We start from the raw sequence: 15314 nt of genomic DNA on the forward strand, positions 1-15314 counted from the left end.
CAAGGAAAAGAAAACTCTATTCCAATGAAAGCAGACAAGTGGAGAATTTTATAATGCTGAGAAAGTAATTAATAGCATCCTATTAATTATTCTCAAGACTCACCTTCAAAAATAATAAACATAAAAAGAAAAGAAAAGATGAGACACATGACCCACTTAAAATGCACCTCGAAGAAAAACACATAAAGAGAAGAAAAAATAAAACTCACAACACACTAAATGATAAAAATAATTTCATTTAAAATTTCTCTTTTAGTTATATCTACTTTATCTTTAAATTAAAATAACTTACATAATGATCCTAATTATTTCTTGAACACATAAAATTTTATTAATAAAAAAAATCCTTAACTTGAAAATAACCTTGTTTAAAAACAAAACAAAACAAAACAAAAGGTTGTAAAATTATAGGCTCCTTGGTAGAGTTCATTTGTCTTGAATTTGATTCCCTTGTTTACCTTCGAAAAGAAAAACCCAATTCGGGTCTCAGCACCAAGTTGTCGAATCATCCAGATGCTGCTGTCACACAGCAAGTTGGGGAAATTGAAGAAACGTTTCAGAAGAAACGTTTCAGAAGAAACGTTTCAGAAGAACCTTTCGAAAGAGAGCAGCGGTCCAGATGAGGTAGATATCGATCCAACATTCAAAAAGTAGAGGGAGGCCTGCCTGCCTCTGCCATCACCTTCATCAGGGCCTGTCTCTGCAAAAATGCAGACAACTGGTTTGACCGTCCATTTGAAGCTTATTTGCTTTAGCCTTCTTAATGTATTACACATTCGTAACTCTTGGATGTTTGGGAGTTGGATTAAACTTACAAATTTATTCCGAAAAAAAGAGGAAAAAAGAGAATAATATTGATACAGTGGTGTCATAACTGGCAACTCAATTGTTAATGAGCGAGCTACTGAATTTTCAACACTATAGCACAGATGCAAGATCCTTTGGGCATAATTTAACAGTTATCTTACATAGCTAACTGCCCTCGTGTATATATAGGCAGCTAGACCATTCAAGTAAAAAGAAGCAATCCAAATCCGAAAAAAGAATCCTTGCCTCTATTTCTCTTGCCATACAAGTCTCCTCTTTTGATAACACTATTGGTCACCAAGCTCAACGCCCACCTTCATTCATTAGTTCCAAGATCGGCCACCACTATAACCCCTCCCACGATCTCGGAAACCCCCATGGCCTGGTGAGATAGAGAAGCAAAGTAGAGCTTTAGTAAATAAGAATGCGACACACACTAATAGTTGTAACATGCACATGCAGCAAACCACATAATGCAATCAGTATTTTATCAGCTCATCACTCTACAGTAAGTTCATCATAGTGAATGGAGGAGCTCCATCACAAAAATCAACATCTATCATAGGAAATGAAGTAAGAAATCAAATCCTTAAACCAGTGGCAGTTTGGCACACTAAACCTATGCCTCTTACACATTTCAACGACCTCTTGAGACTTTTGCCAGGGATAATGAGCGCAAAGACTCCAATGATGGCCATGACTCATGTTTTCAAGTGGCCACTTTATGATAATGGATCCAGACCTTAAATTTCTATCTAAACAAATCATAGCATTCAATGTCCAGAGAATCTGGTTTCCCAAAACAATCCAGATACTCTTGCCACCTGGGCCCCCACCTAAAAAGAAGAGGAAAATATCCCCAGAAAGTATCCCTAAGAGTCATTCCGCCATTATTAAGATTGTAATCCTCCCCCAAAAAAAAACTGGGTGAAAAGAAAAGGCTCCAGACAACTAACCAGATAGTAGAGGAGGTGCACCACGAGCCATTGCTGTCAATTCTGGACTGACCTTCTGTCCAGCTTCCTCGAGTATGGTGACAAGTTCTTTAGCAAATCTGGCATTTCCAGCTGTGAAGAAAGTGTAAGCTGTTCCTTTTGCTCCTGCCCTTCCTGTCCGGCCAATGCGGTGAACATAATCCTCTAGGGACCCAGGGAAGTCATAATTGATCACATATTTAACATCCTTCACATCTGCCACCAAAACAAAACAATAAGGAATCCAGAAACTGAGGTGGCTAAGTCAAGAGATGATCCTCCCCTTAAGAGTTTTGCAGAGGTCAAAAACCTAAGAACCCATGTACAGCTCCCTAGCAAACCCAAAGAGAGTTCAGTGCCCCACAGAACTCCGAAAGAGAAGATACAAATTCAATCAAATTATGGGGCCAGATGAACAACACCCTTCCCCACAACCTCCAACAAAAGAAAAGGAAAGATTAAGAGCTGAAAGTTTGTCAGACAAATTACAATAGCCATCACCAAAATGACAAAAAAAAATACAAAAACAAAAACAAAACAATTAATGAAGCTAATGAGGAAAGGATATCCTTGAAAAACAAAATGTACAGAGCAGTCATTTAATGTGAAGATCTCCATTACATTGAACCACAACAGACCATACGGAGAGCTGAATTTTAGAGTTCACAAAGAATATATACAAAAAGATGTGCTTGGGAATACTAGAGGTAACTCCATCAGACTGCATGATCCAAAATCTGTAGAGAACATATCCACGAACAAGATTTGAATGCTGTAACTAAATTTCAGGCAAGAAAGATAGCAACAAGATCATACATGATGGCAAAGCAATAACAAAGCTACAAACGGTTTATTCAAAAAGTGTTCCGAAAATTGAAAAGAGTAACTTTGTCTGGATAAGAATATATAAAATTGAGATGGACAGAAAAGGTAAAACAAAAAGGATCAGAAAGTGTGTTGATAGAGGAGAATGATAAAGCTATCAACCATAGATAAAGGCAGGCTTAAATAATGACAGCAACTACAGAAAGATGATTATTCTGTGTACAAAAGAGAAGGAGATGAGTTTATAAATTAGAGAGAATTGGCTGCCTTAGTGAGCTGGCCTTATTGAGTTGTGGTTCTTTATAAAGGGGATAAAGTGACATTCAGAAATAAAGGCAAAAAATCACAGACAACCATGTAACAACCAAAATTAGGGGCATAGAGCACAGTCAAAAACCAAAGCTTTGTAGCATCAGCAAGATGTATATACAGTGTGTACCTAATCCACGAGCAGCAACATCTGTTGCAGTCATTATAGGACTCTTGCCAGCTTTGAACTCAGACAGGACCCAGTCTCTTTCTGCTTGACTTTTATCTCCATGAATTGAGAGAGCAGGCCACCCATCCATGCGAAGTTGTCGAGTGATCTGGTCACAACCTTTCTTGGTATCCATAAAAATCAGAATACGACTACCATCCATGATATCTTCCAGCAACTTCACCAATCTGGAATGTGAAGAAAGATATGTGAAAAATCCCATTTCATGTACAACAGCAGACAGATGCTAACAAAAACAAGAAGCAATAAGACAAACACAGAATACATCATACTTGTTATATTTCTGATTCTCCGAAACAATGTCCACATGTTGACGTATTGCATGATTAGCTTTTAAATCTGGAGATCCTATTATCACCTGCACAATAATATCCAAGTGGAGAACCAACTAAAAAATCATGCAACAACAATAACAAAATGAGAATCCAGATGAGGCAAAGGCCTTAGGCAATACTATTGATTGAATGATCACAATGTTACTGGACAGTTCATAAGAAGACTAGAAACCAGAAGTTAGAAACATTGAGCAATGGAATGCTGTTTATTGCAACTTTTTGGTGGCCAGATGTACATTGCTGAGAATCTTAACTTCTCAAGTTGGTTTAAATGACATAAGAACCCATATCAATCTATGAGATGTAACCCAAGTAAGATAATCTAACTATATTGGAAATAACCCAAAATGAGTAAAACTAATCAAGAGTAAATTAACTAGGATTTGATTAACTTTGTTATAACATGAGGAGCACTAATTTTTAACCTGAATCAACTTCATGAACTCAAATCATTTTTATCTTTATCAATCTAACTCATTGAAGAAACAAATGAGAATTGAAGAAACAAAAAACACCACATAAGCTTCCAAAGTTGCATTTGAATTCAAGCTATACAAGGCAAGTATGCAAATTAATGTTGTTCTCATTTGAGATTACATGTAGAAGATAGTGGCAACCATCCTTACTTGTTGGATGGTCATACAGCAGCTCATTTGAATAACTAGTGATCAATATGTCTGGAATTTGTACATGATCCTAGGATAATAAGACACTGGCAGGTTCCTTCACCACAAGGTTGCAAATGTCTGTAGGTTCTGAGGTGGCTCTATTGGGATTGATGACTTGGAACTTATTGGATTGGTGGTAGTAGCAGCTCCTTTGGGCTGGGAATGTGGGGCAACATGGAACAGTTTGGCTATTCCATTCATCCAATCATCCCCAACACAAATACATTCCATCTGGGTGTTCTCAAGTAAGGGAGTGAGAGAGTTGTAGAAGATTGAATCATTTGATCGGAGTGCCATGAGGAGGGATTTCAGTACAAGATATTTTATCCTTGAAAAACTTATGTTCTTAGGATGAATGTTTTTGGTACAAGATATGATTATGCAGCACGACATTATCAATTCTATTAGTTTTGTGATGGAAGTGGGTCACATTATTCTATCACATTTCATAGAATGTTGATGGAGTTTGTGTCATGTATTTAAACATTTGACTAATCTTCTCAATTTTACAAAGGCACAAGAGGGTCCATTTAATTTCACAAAATCAATTGCGGACAATATTATGTGCCTGCATAGAAGAACTATCTTACTTTGTATGGATTGTAAAGAGACTGCCGTGCCAGTTGTTCAACCTCTTTAGGCCAAGTTGCACTCCAGTACAAAGTTTGACGATCTGGTCGAATCTGCATACAGATCAAAAGGGCAATTGTAAAAAAAAAAATCTCAAGAGTAGAACTAACTAGAAAAGGTGTGCACCTGCAAGCACAAACAAGTGTGCACATGTGCATGAAAAGAGAAGGGAGAGACTACAGAGAATTCCAATCAATCTTAGTGCTACACACTTTATTAACTTTTGACTGTTTGGTAGGCTGCACTTTATAATTAAACCTATTATGCTAGCCAACAACAGCATGTATCAGATGGAGAGTAAAGTCGAACCAGGTTGAATTCCAAGCATATTCCCACCTATTCATGTTTTCACATGATTGGCATAAAAAACGAAAAAGATAACCTCCAAATTCAAATTTCTATAAAATCAGCATTCTAAATTATATATCTTGCATGTTTTTGAGCTAATCATAGTAGAACCAAGTTTCTCCTTCAGTTGCACATGGTGAACTTACCATATCAAAAAATACAAAACAAAAAACAGTATACCAAGGAATCAAACAACTTCCAGCCATTTGACTAGTTATACAGCTAGGCTGCCATTAAAATTCTAAACCGGTAGAAACCAATAATCAATCCATAGTTCACTTCTTCCATGGAGGCTTTATAAGACATCTGCTAACCATATCCAACTTTGAAAGAGTTCAAACTTAATAGCAACAGCATTACTAAACATACCAGGAAAAGAAGAGGCAAAAGGTAATGGGCTTAACAACAATATCCATGTTAGTTGTGCATAACTTAAATGAAGAGTTATGTATCTTCGCACCACTTTACAAAGATCGTTTATTTTCTCACAAAGAGAAAACGATAAGGTTAAAAACAAGAACCTGTGAAACAATTTTTCGTATCTGAGGCTCAAACCCCATGTCTAACATCCGATCTGCTTCATCCAGAACCAGATAAGTAACCCTTCGCAAATTTGTATGATGCGACTCCATCATATCAATCAACCTTCCCGGTGTAGCAATGACAATTTCAACACCTGAGTCAAAAACAAAGTCATAACTTTAGAAAAACTCAAACAACAACCTGTGTAATCCAGATACACCATTAAATGAAGTTCTAAACTTTTAATAAATAGTAAACCTGTTTTAGTGCTTACGCTCAAAGGCCATGAATAAGTTCATGTGTCAAAAAATTGTGCAGAAGCAATGTCATCCAATGTTAACCACCACATACCTTTCTGGAGGTCACGCACTTGAGGTCCCTTTGGAACCCCACCATATATGCATGTATTTTTAATCCTTGATGATGCACCAAATTTAGCTGCTTCTTGTTGTATCTGAACAGCAAGTTCACGTGTTGGAGCTAAAACTAATACGATAGGTCCATCTCCAGGAGCTGGAAAATAAGGGAGAACAAGCCCAAACTTAAGCCAACACCACAATCAAAAACATATGGAGGCATGTGAAATGATATGAGAAGCTTCAAAAACTAGCAAATTACACCTTTACCTAAAAATGGTTGGGCATTAACATGGATAATTGCAGGCAATAGGTAAGCAAGTGTCTTCCCAGATCCTGTTTCAGCAATACCAATGAGATCACGGCCCTTCAAAGCCATTGGCCATCCTTGAGCTTGTATAGGTGTAGGTTCAGTAAACCCAGCTTTTGAAATTTCTTGCAGAACATAATCTGGAGAAAACTAAATAGATTCTAATAAGTTTACTACCAAATAAACGTTGTTATCCAATTTAAAGACTCTCCATATAAATGTTATTCATTTCAGTGAACTTAATTGATGTAAAAAAATTGCCTATCCTAGTTGATTAAGTGCTGTAGGTTGCTTACCCAGTCATGTTCTATTCTGCAATCTCTGATTATTAGTTTTCTCAAATAAACGTTGTTATCCAATTTAAAGACTTATCCATTCTGAAATGTTATCCATTTCAGTGAACTCAATTGACGTAAAAAATAGCCTATCCTAGTTGATTAAGTGTTGTAGGTTGCTTACCCAACCATTTTCTATTCTGAAATCTCCTATCACTAGTTTTATTTCCTAATTCCCTTTTTCATCCTTTTCTCTTTTTTTATAGGAGAAGGAAGGGGATGTGGGGAGAAAGTAGTCTAATAGTTGGGTTACCCTCTAGTGAGTAACCCTTCCCCTCTCATGTAGTGTGAACAGAATATAATCTCACATCTCTTGAAACAACAATGAGTGATTTTACCAAACTAATGAATACTTTTCAGCACCAAATTAAGTAGCTAGGAAGTATTATATTAAGTTGCATCTTAGTCCTACTCTAAATAGCCATTGAGGCTGCAAAAAATGCTAGCCCCGTCTCTATAAGAGATAGCAGATTAAATCTTGAAGAGCATGTCAAAATTTCCACCTCGAGAAATACATCCCTCAGAGCCTGTTTGGCATTGTGGTAGTGATTGCTTTTCAAAATGTTTTTCACTTGAAAATGCATCAAAATAATGTTTTTTCCAATTTTTAAAATTCATTTTTACATTAGCACATCAAAACAATCTAAAAACACCAAAAAAGTAATTTGAAGCAAAAAAAATCATTTTTTTTCAAAAGCGCTTTTGCACCGCAAAACAAACGGTGCCTCAATCCCTAGGGAATCAATTGATCATAGTATCCCCCATTCTATCCCTATGCATGAGAAACAATTGGATTATAAATCCTAACAATGATTTAAAAGGTAAAACTTAAAGTTCATTTCAAATCCAACAGTACCTGTTAAGAGTAACAAATTAAAGTTTTCTAAAGAATGAATCATATACAGAATCCGCATTTTCCTATCCTATCTACCAACCAGTTATAAAAATTAGAACAATTGGCCTCTCCACCCACACAAATGATTCAAACTAAGTTAAACAAGTTGTAAAAAAAAGTCTGTTATCGCAATGCTCCAGATAGGCTGATTGACAAATTTAAAACTCGTAACCAACCCTCCCAGGAGAATGACTATCCTAGGTTTCAGTTAAATCAAGAGCACCTCCTGCAACACAGCAATTCCAATACCATGTGGCAAGGAACCTCTCATCAGCAATCTATCGACTACCTACCAAATCGAACCTCTAAAACAATACACATAGACATAGGCAACAAGAAAACTCGAAATCAAAGGGATTTAAAAAAAATCAAAAATCGATACACAGTACCTGGAAAGCCGACATCATGAAAACTCTTAACAGGCTTGGGAACATCACGGCCCTCTACAGTAATCTCCCTGCGTAGCCTATACTCCTCCACATCCCTTTCTGACATTGCTGCCACTGATGGGGATTCCACATGGAAATTCTTCTCAAATGGAGTCAGCCCATCTAAATCCGACTTCGCAGGCGAGTCACCACGACCATGCTCCCTCCTCTCGGATGATGGCCGAGTGGAGCCACCACCATAACTGGAAGCACCGCCGAAACCTGAACCACTAAAGAAACACAAAATTCACAAAAATGAAGTAACAATGAAAGAGCAAAACAAGCTATCCTAATTCAGTTGTTGACTGCTGTATAATTATAAACACATTGAAATGATTACCTTCTCCGGTCACGGTAAGAAGTTGGGTCGCCGGAACGGCTGTCGTATCGGCTCATGGTGCTACTCCCGGTGAGATTATCAGGGATGATTTTTGTTTTTGGTTTTGAATTTTAGGGTTTAAAAAAAATGGAAGCAACTGGGTGAGGGAGGAGTTGTTTATTTCCTTCTCTGCGGTTTTTATAATCTGGCGTGCGTGCGTGCGTTTCCGTTTGTTTGGTTGACGGTGTACTCTAGCTCACCATACGTGTTTTTTACTGTGACAAATTGAGATGACAATTATACCCTGATCCAATGAATATTTATTCATCCATCATGCTGAGTTTTCATGTTCTTTAATTACAAACACAACTATATTACAATTACAAATTATAATTACAAAGAAATCTATAAACAGATGGGAAAACATTGTTTCCCCTTGTATTGAAAAGTATTTTCTTTTTTTTTACTTGAAGCATTTTACTTCAATCCCTGAAATTTTTTAAAATTTCATTCCGATAATTAAAAATTAAATTTGATAATTTATTTTGATTAACTTGCTACGAGGTTCTCATGATGTTAAAAAAATCATCTAGACATTAAGTTAATGCTCTATTTGCCTAAATAGACTTTAGTTTTATTGCTTAGAACGAATTGAAACTGTGTGGATCCAATACGACAATTAGACAAAAAATCTATTTTTTTTATTATTCATAAGGCATAAATTTTAATTTTTTTGTCCCCAGAATTTTTTTATTTTTTATTTTTATCCTTGTTTATTAAAGTTTTGAGTTTCAATCATGCACTTCATTTGTTTTGCATATTAGTCTCAGTATTTTGTAAAGAGAGAAGGAGTTCACTTCATTTGTTTTGCATATTAGTCTCAGTATTTTGTAAAGAGAGAAGGAGTTCACTTCATTTGTTTTGCAGATTAGTCCTTGCATTTTGTGAGGAGAGAGGAAGTTGCTAGAAAATAGGAGAGGAGAGTTGTCAGTTGTCTATATTTCAACAACTAAAAAAAACGATGTTAGTGTCAATGAGTTTCATTTGACGAGATAAGTTTTATTTAGGTGTTTTTAGCCCCTTTTCTTGCTAGAAAAAAATAAATCAAGACTCTGGAATCTTTTATTCAGGATGATTTTCATTTTTTTTACTGGTTAAAGGTTGTTTTGTGGTTAGAAATTGGTATATCCTAGGATTTATGAGATGCTTCTTATATGTTTTCAAGTAAACAAGTAATTGAAAACGAGTTTTTTTGTTTAAAAAGCTAGGACCAGACTTCTCAACCACTTGAGATGTTCAGAATATAACCACCAAATGATGCATTGTTTGTTTTTTAAAAAATAAGTGTATGTAAGTGATGTGTTGCCCATTTAAAAAAAAAAGAAAAAAAGATGGTCGTAAACAATAGCCCACCTAGGCATAAGCATTGGCCTCTTTTTGGCCTTTATGGTTTCTTAAAATTAATTAATTAAAAATAAATTTAGAACAATAGTTTATTAAATATCATTTGTTTTTCACTTTGTTTTTGAATAAAACTATAGCATTCTTTTTATAATACTAGCAAGCACTCTTTTTGCATTGTCCTTCATAATTGTTATTTTTCTTAAATTTTATTTGATGACTTTCTTGTGAATGTTTATTTTTATTATTGTATAATTAAATAAAAAGATACATTTCAAAAAATAAAGTTCTTAAACTCAATTGAATCCATAACTCGGGTTGCAAATTTAGCGTGTTAAATTGGGTTAACATAAGTCACTTCAAAACCTCATCATCTCAATATTTTTTTTAAAAAAATGACAGTCTTGAATTTTTTTTAAATCAAACTAGGTTTTAATTGAATCATGTTTGGTCTTGTTATGTCAGTCAAGTTACATCAAGTCAACTTTCATTTGGTTTAATTTAAAACTTAGGTCAAGCAGAGGGCGAGTCGGGGAGTTTCTAGGTTGACTCATCAGGCATGTCATAACCAAATTTTGGACAAATAAATTGTTTTTTTAAATAAAAAATGCATATTTTTTTATTTTAAAATCCAAAAATATTTTTGAGAAACGAGGAGATAAATCTTCAAGCTGCAAAAGAACAAAATGCTAGAAGAATAATCATATTGGGTATATTAACAATATGGGTTGAAGAAAGACTTAATTTGAAACAAAGTTTAAGATTGAAATCTGAATTGACCAAAATTAAAAGAATTAATTAAATTCAAGGACTTAGTTAAACTTCTAATGAGTTTTGAGTAGTTAGTCGAGGACTCAATTGAAGAAAATCAAGTTTATAGGTCTAATTCAAATCAATTTGCAAAGATTGAAAGATTAGGATCACAATTAAAACTTTGAAGGGCTAAATTTGTGCAATCAGGGGTTTAATTGCAAGAAAATCAAAGTTTAGGGGTCAATTAAGGCCAAATTGAATAAATTCAAGGCTAGTGACCTTTATGTAAAAGGCACACAACATTGGGGACTATATTAAACTTTTCCAGAGACTGGATTGAAGAAAATAAAAGTTTAAGGCTTAATTGGGGACTAAATTGAACAAATTAGAAACCAAGGGCTATTTTGAAAAAGTCATCAGACTTGAAGGATCTCAATCAATTTTTGGCAAGGCCTAATTGTGTAAAATTAATCAGGTTTATCTCGATTAAGGACGTTTGAGCTTAAATTGTCTCTAGTGGAGTCGTCATTCTATCGCGCGCGGCGTGACAGGATATCGGGATCAAAGAGTCACCACCTAATTATTTGGTTTAATGTCACTAGGAGACCTAGATGGATTGGTCTTATTTGAAATTCCAGGGTAAGGGACTGGTTGTGACGAAGAAAGATATTAGCACCCTTAGCGCACCTTATCTGAGGTAAGCTGCATTGTGTGGTTTAAATGTGGTTTAAAGGAGTTGATGGATTCCTAACTGATGGTCCATCTATGACCCATAATAAAGATTTACTCTCATGAATAAATCTGGTATTTTGAATTTATTATGGGCTTTTATGCCCAGATAAAATATTATAGGAAGAATCTATATAGGTGCCCTAGTAAGGTTCACCTACCTTAGAAGGCGAAAACGTTTTCCACAACTCGTATATTATGGTGAAAAATATTCTTAATTAAAATTGATGAATATTCAAAAAAATTCTAAGAACTTTCTAATCAAGTCTTGATATTTAAATACCAGCCTGCTTGTAGGTGCAATATTTATGCTAAAATGTTGGCCATTAATATTCAAAGAAAAAGAATTATGGTTATTGAAATATTAGCCAAATTATTAAGGAAGTTTACAAACATGTTGTAAAATTCAAAAAAAATGCAAAAACAAAATTTCTAAAACAATGCTAATTTGTTTTTTTAAATAAAATGCAATTTTTTATAAGGATTGGGTTATATGTAATATGCAGATTTTTTTTTAGATACACCTACAATTCAGTCAACTTGACCAAAACTCAGTTTCAGTTCTTTTTTAAAGGATATAAAAATAACATCAATTTATATTTTTATAAAAAACAAATTCGAACAACATTTTGAATTTACCTGAGTCAAATAGGTTGACCCACGTAATCCATAACCTAAAACATGGCCTTAACTGGATTTAATAATTTTGTTTTTTGAAATCTATTTTTTATTTAATTAAAAAATATTAAAATAAACATTTGTAGAAAAGACAACAAATATAATTATCACGGAGAAATGTATTTCTTCAATATAAACTTAATTTTCTTATTAATGCATTTCTTTATTATTTTAACAAAAACATGTTTTTTTACACATTTTTTTTAAATAAAAAGCTATCTAGATCTTAAAAGCTTGTTTTAAAAACAAATATTAAAACAGTTTCTAAACATTTTGTATGTGATTGAAGGAAAAAATAAAAGAAGACAATAAGCCATGTGATTGCTTGTATTTTGGTCACAAGAGCTGAGAAACTAGATCAGAGTTTTTGAACACTTAATAAACACTCTAAAAATCTCAATATAGTTGTTTCTCAACTCAAAATATTCCTAAATCCATTTAAAAATATAAAATTAAATATTGATTTCCCCCAACTCCCATTTACCTTTTTTTTCTAACAATATGGAAGCTAAAAAAACCTCAATGATACTCCTCTTATCAAAAGAAACATATTGATATTAAATTTGACTTTTTTATCACAAAATCTAGCCAACTGACCATTTTTTCTCTCTTCAATTGTTTTTTAGTGACTCTCTCTTCACTCGAATTTGGAGGTTGAAAGATGAAAGTTTTAGACTAAAACATTAAAGTTTCAAACTAAAAACCAAAAATGAAAATTAAAATTAAAAGATTTTGGTTGCAATTATTTTTTAAAAAGCACCTAATGAACAATTTTAAAAAAATCTTGTATTTTGCCTCACTTGTTAGTTTTGGTCCCCACATTTTTATTTTTTCACAAATAATAAAAACTGATTTTTTTTTTAACAAAACCAAGTATCAATCCAATGTCAAATTATCTTTTTTTGAAATCACCATAATCCTAGAGAAAATAAATAAAAAAATAATCAAGTTCATTTCATTGCGAATGCAACATAAAATGATGAAATTAAAAAAAAACTTTAATGATTAGGGTAGAAAAAACTTGAACTAGGAGAAAAAAACAAAATAAAAGAACGGAAAAGGAATTTTTTGGCATCTAATGTAATTGTAATTTGTAGTGTAATATTCACGTGGTGCTTGGGTCCTACCTCCGTGCTGGGCACATCCATGCGTATACATGGTGTTTGGGTTGTGCTGGGCGGGAACCATGTCCGCTCTCCACTTGAGGACACCTGACGCTTGGCTCATTGTGCTGGAACCAAGAGAAATGGGTCTGTTGTCAAAACCCAAGATCAATGGGTCGTGCGTAAGGACTCAATTTTGCTGGGTCCTCCATCAAGACCCAAGGTTCTTGGATCCTAGGATTCTAAATATTATTATTTGTTTTAGAAATATTATTATTTTTATTATAATTAATATTATTAATAAAATAATTAATAAATTTCAAAGAAAATATTACTATTACTATTACTATTACTATTAAAAACATATTATCATTTATATTATAAATTTTTATGGTATTTTTTATAAAAATAAAAAGTTAGCCCGCGACGTAGTATTATTAAAAATATTCAACAATTCCAGGTATTAATATAAAAAATATTATAATTTGCGTTGTAAATATTATTATTTTTATAAGAATTCAAATATTTAATATAAAAAAAAATTATTATTTGCGTTCTAAATATTCTTGGAATTAAAAATAGTATTATTTGTGTTATGAATATTATTAGTTTTACTATAATTAAAAGTATTAATATTAAAAATATTATCTTTTGTGTTATAAATATTATTATTTTTATAATAATTAATATTATTAATCAAATAATATCTAAATTAGAAAAACAACCATAGATTTGATTTGAAAGGTAAAACTAAAAATTACTATTATTATTAATAATAAATTTTTAAAAAAATTGTTATTGCTATCGAAGAAAACTACGAGGGGAACCGTGGCGCTTGGACTGCTGCATGGGGGCTGGGCACACCCCCTGCTCCCATGTGGCGCTTGGGTCCTGCCTTAGTGTTGGCCACACCTCTGCGCACATTTGGCGTTTGGGTCCTACCTCTATGCAGGGCACACACGTGGCGCTTGGGTTGTCTGCCTGGAGGCTTGGCATACCCCAGCTCACACGTGGTGCTTGGACACGCCAATACCTAACTATCCTTGAGCCTTGCATGTTAAAGAACCCAAAATAGCCTTGGGTCCTGCCAGCGTCAAGACCCAACTTTTTAAGAAAATAAAAGGTGAGCCTACGGTATAGTGCGCACCACCTAACTAGTATAAATTAAAAGGAGGGGGGATTTTATTGTACCTCTCCTCACATAATAATATTCACTATAATAATGTTTTTTTTCTTTAATTTTTTTAATCTATATTTTTTTTCAATTTCAACGAAAAACTAAAAGAGAAGGGAATTTTATTGTATCCCTCCTCATATAATACTATTCATTATAATGGAGTTTTTTTATTTTTTTAATCTATGTTTTCTTTTTAATTTTAATAAAAAACTAAAAGAGAATGAGATTTTATTGTACCTCTCCTCATAAAACACTATTTATTAGAATAATGTTTTTTTTTTAAATTATTTTTTTCCAATCTATTTTTTTAATTTTAATTTCATCATTCTATATTAGATTTATTGGGTATTGAGTTTCATAGTTTTTTTTCAATTTACTTCTTATGATGTTTTTCTAGTATCATAACTCGAATCGTGAGTTTGACAGGTTAAATCGATTGACTCAAGTACTCTTTTTTTTTTTTTCTAATTGATTGTTTTTTTTTATCAAATGCATCCTTGACACATTAGGTTGATTGAGAATTAGACATTATGATTTATTTTGGTTTACTTTCTATGAGGTTATCTCCGTCTCATGACTTGAATCACGGGTTTGGTAGGTTAACCCGGTTGACTCGAGTTGTTTTTTGTGTTTTTTTATCGATTTTTTAATTTCAATTCCATCATTCAACATAAGATTTATTGGGGATTTTACTTCATAATTTGTTTTCAATTTACTTTTTATGAGGTTATTCTAGTTTAACGACCTAGACTGCGGGTTTGACGAGTTAATTTAATTGACTCAAGTTTTTTTCTTTTTCTAATTGATTTTTTTTTAATTTCATCATTCAATATTGATTTGATTGAGAATTAGGATTCGTTATTTGTTTTAATTTTTTTTTCTATAAGGCTATCCCTATTTCAAACTCGGGTCACGAGATTGGTGGGTTAACATGAGTTAACTCAAGTTATTTTTTATATAATTTTTAATTTTTTTTAATTTCATCTTTCAACACTAAATTGATTGAGAATCAAATTTTATAATTTGTTTTTTATTAGGTTATCTCGGTCTCATAACTCAAGTCATTAGTTTGGTAAATTAACATGAGTTAACTCAAGTTATTTTTTTATTTTTTTTAATTTTATCATTTAACATTAATTTTATTGGAAATTAGGCTTTATAATTTATATTTATTTATTTTCTATGTGGTTATTATGGTCTCATAACCCGACACGTAGATTAG

At 33.1% G+C, this 15314-nt stretch overlaps 1 protein-coding gene across 2 annotated transcripts; it reads right to left on the minus strand.

Annotated features, from left to right (window-relative positions):
- Positions 1-800: 800 nt before the first annotated feature.
- On the minus strand, positions 801-8462 carry LOC18096745 (DEAD-box ATP-dependent RNA helicase 20). Of its 2 annotated transcripts, none has more exons than XM_024598208.2 (10): positions 8273-8462; positions 7894-8162; positions 6235-6414; positions 5960-6121; positions 5608-5762; positions 4699-4791; positions 3378-3463; positions 3046-3272; positions 1764-1997; positions 801-1189 (listed from the first exon to the last, which is right to left on the minus strand). In XM_024598208.2, the coding sequence occupies exons 1-10, from the start codon at positions 8326-8328 to the stop codon at positions 1131-1133; spliced, it is 1521 nt and encodes a 506-aa protein (XP_024453976.1). In that variant the 5' UTR covers positions 8329-8462; the 3' UTR covers positions 801-1130. The 2 variants fall into 2 exon arrangements, with proteins under 2 accessions (XP_024453976.1, XP_024453977.1); XM_024598209.2 differs by having other exon boundaries at positions 7894-8154; positions 8273-8424.
- Between the last annotated feature and the right edge of the window lie 6852 nt (positions 8463-15314).

Source organism: Populus trichocarpa, chromosome 3 (assembly GCF_000002775.5).
Source record: "Populus trichocarpa isolate Nisqually-1 chromosome 3, P.trichocarpa_v4.1, whole genome shotgun sequence".
NCBI lineage: Eukaryota > Viridiplantae > Streptophyta > Magnoliopsida > Malpighiales > Salicaceae > Populus > Populus trichocarpa.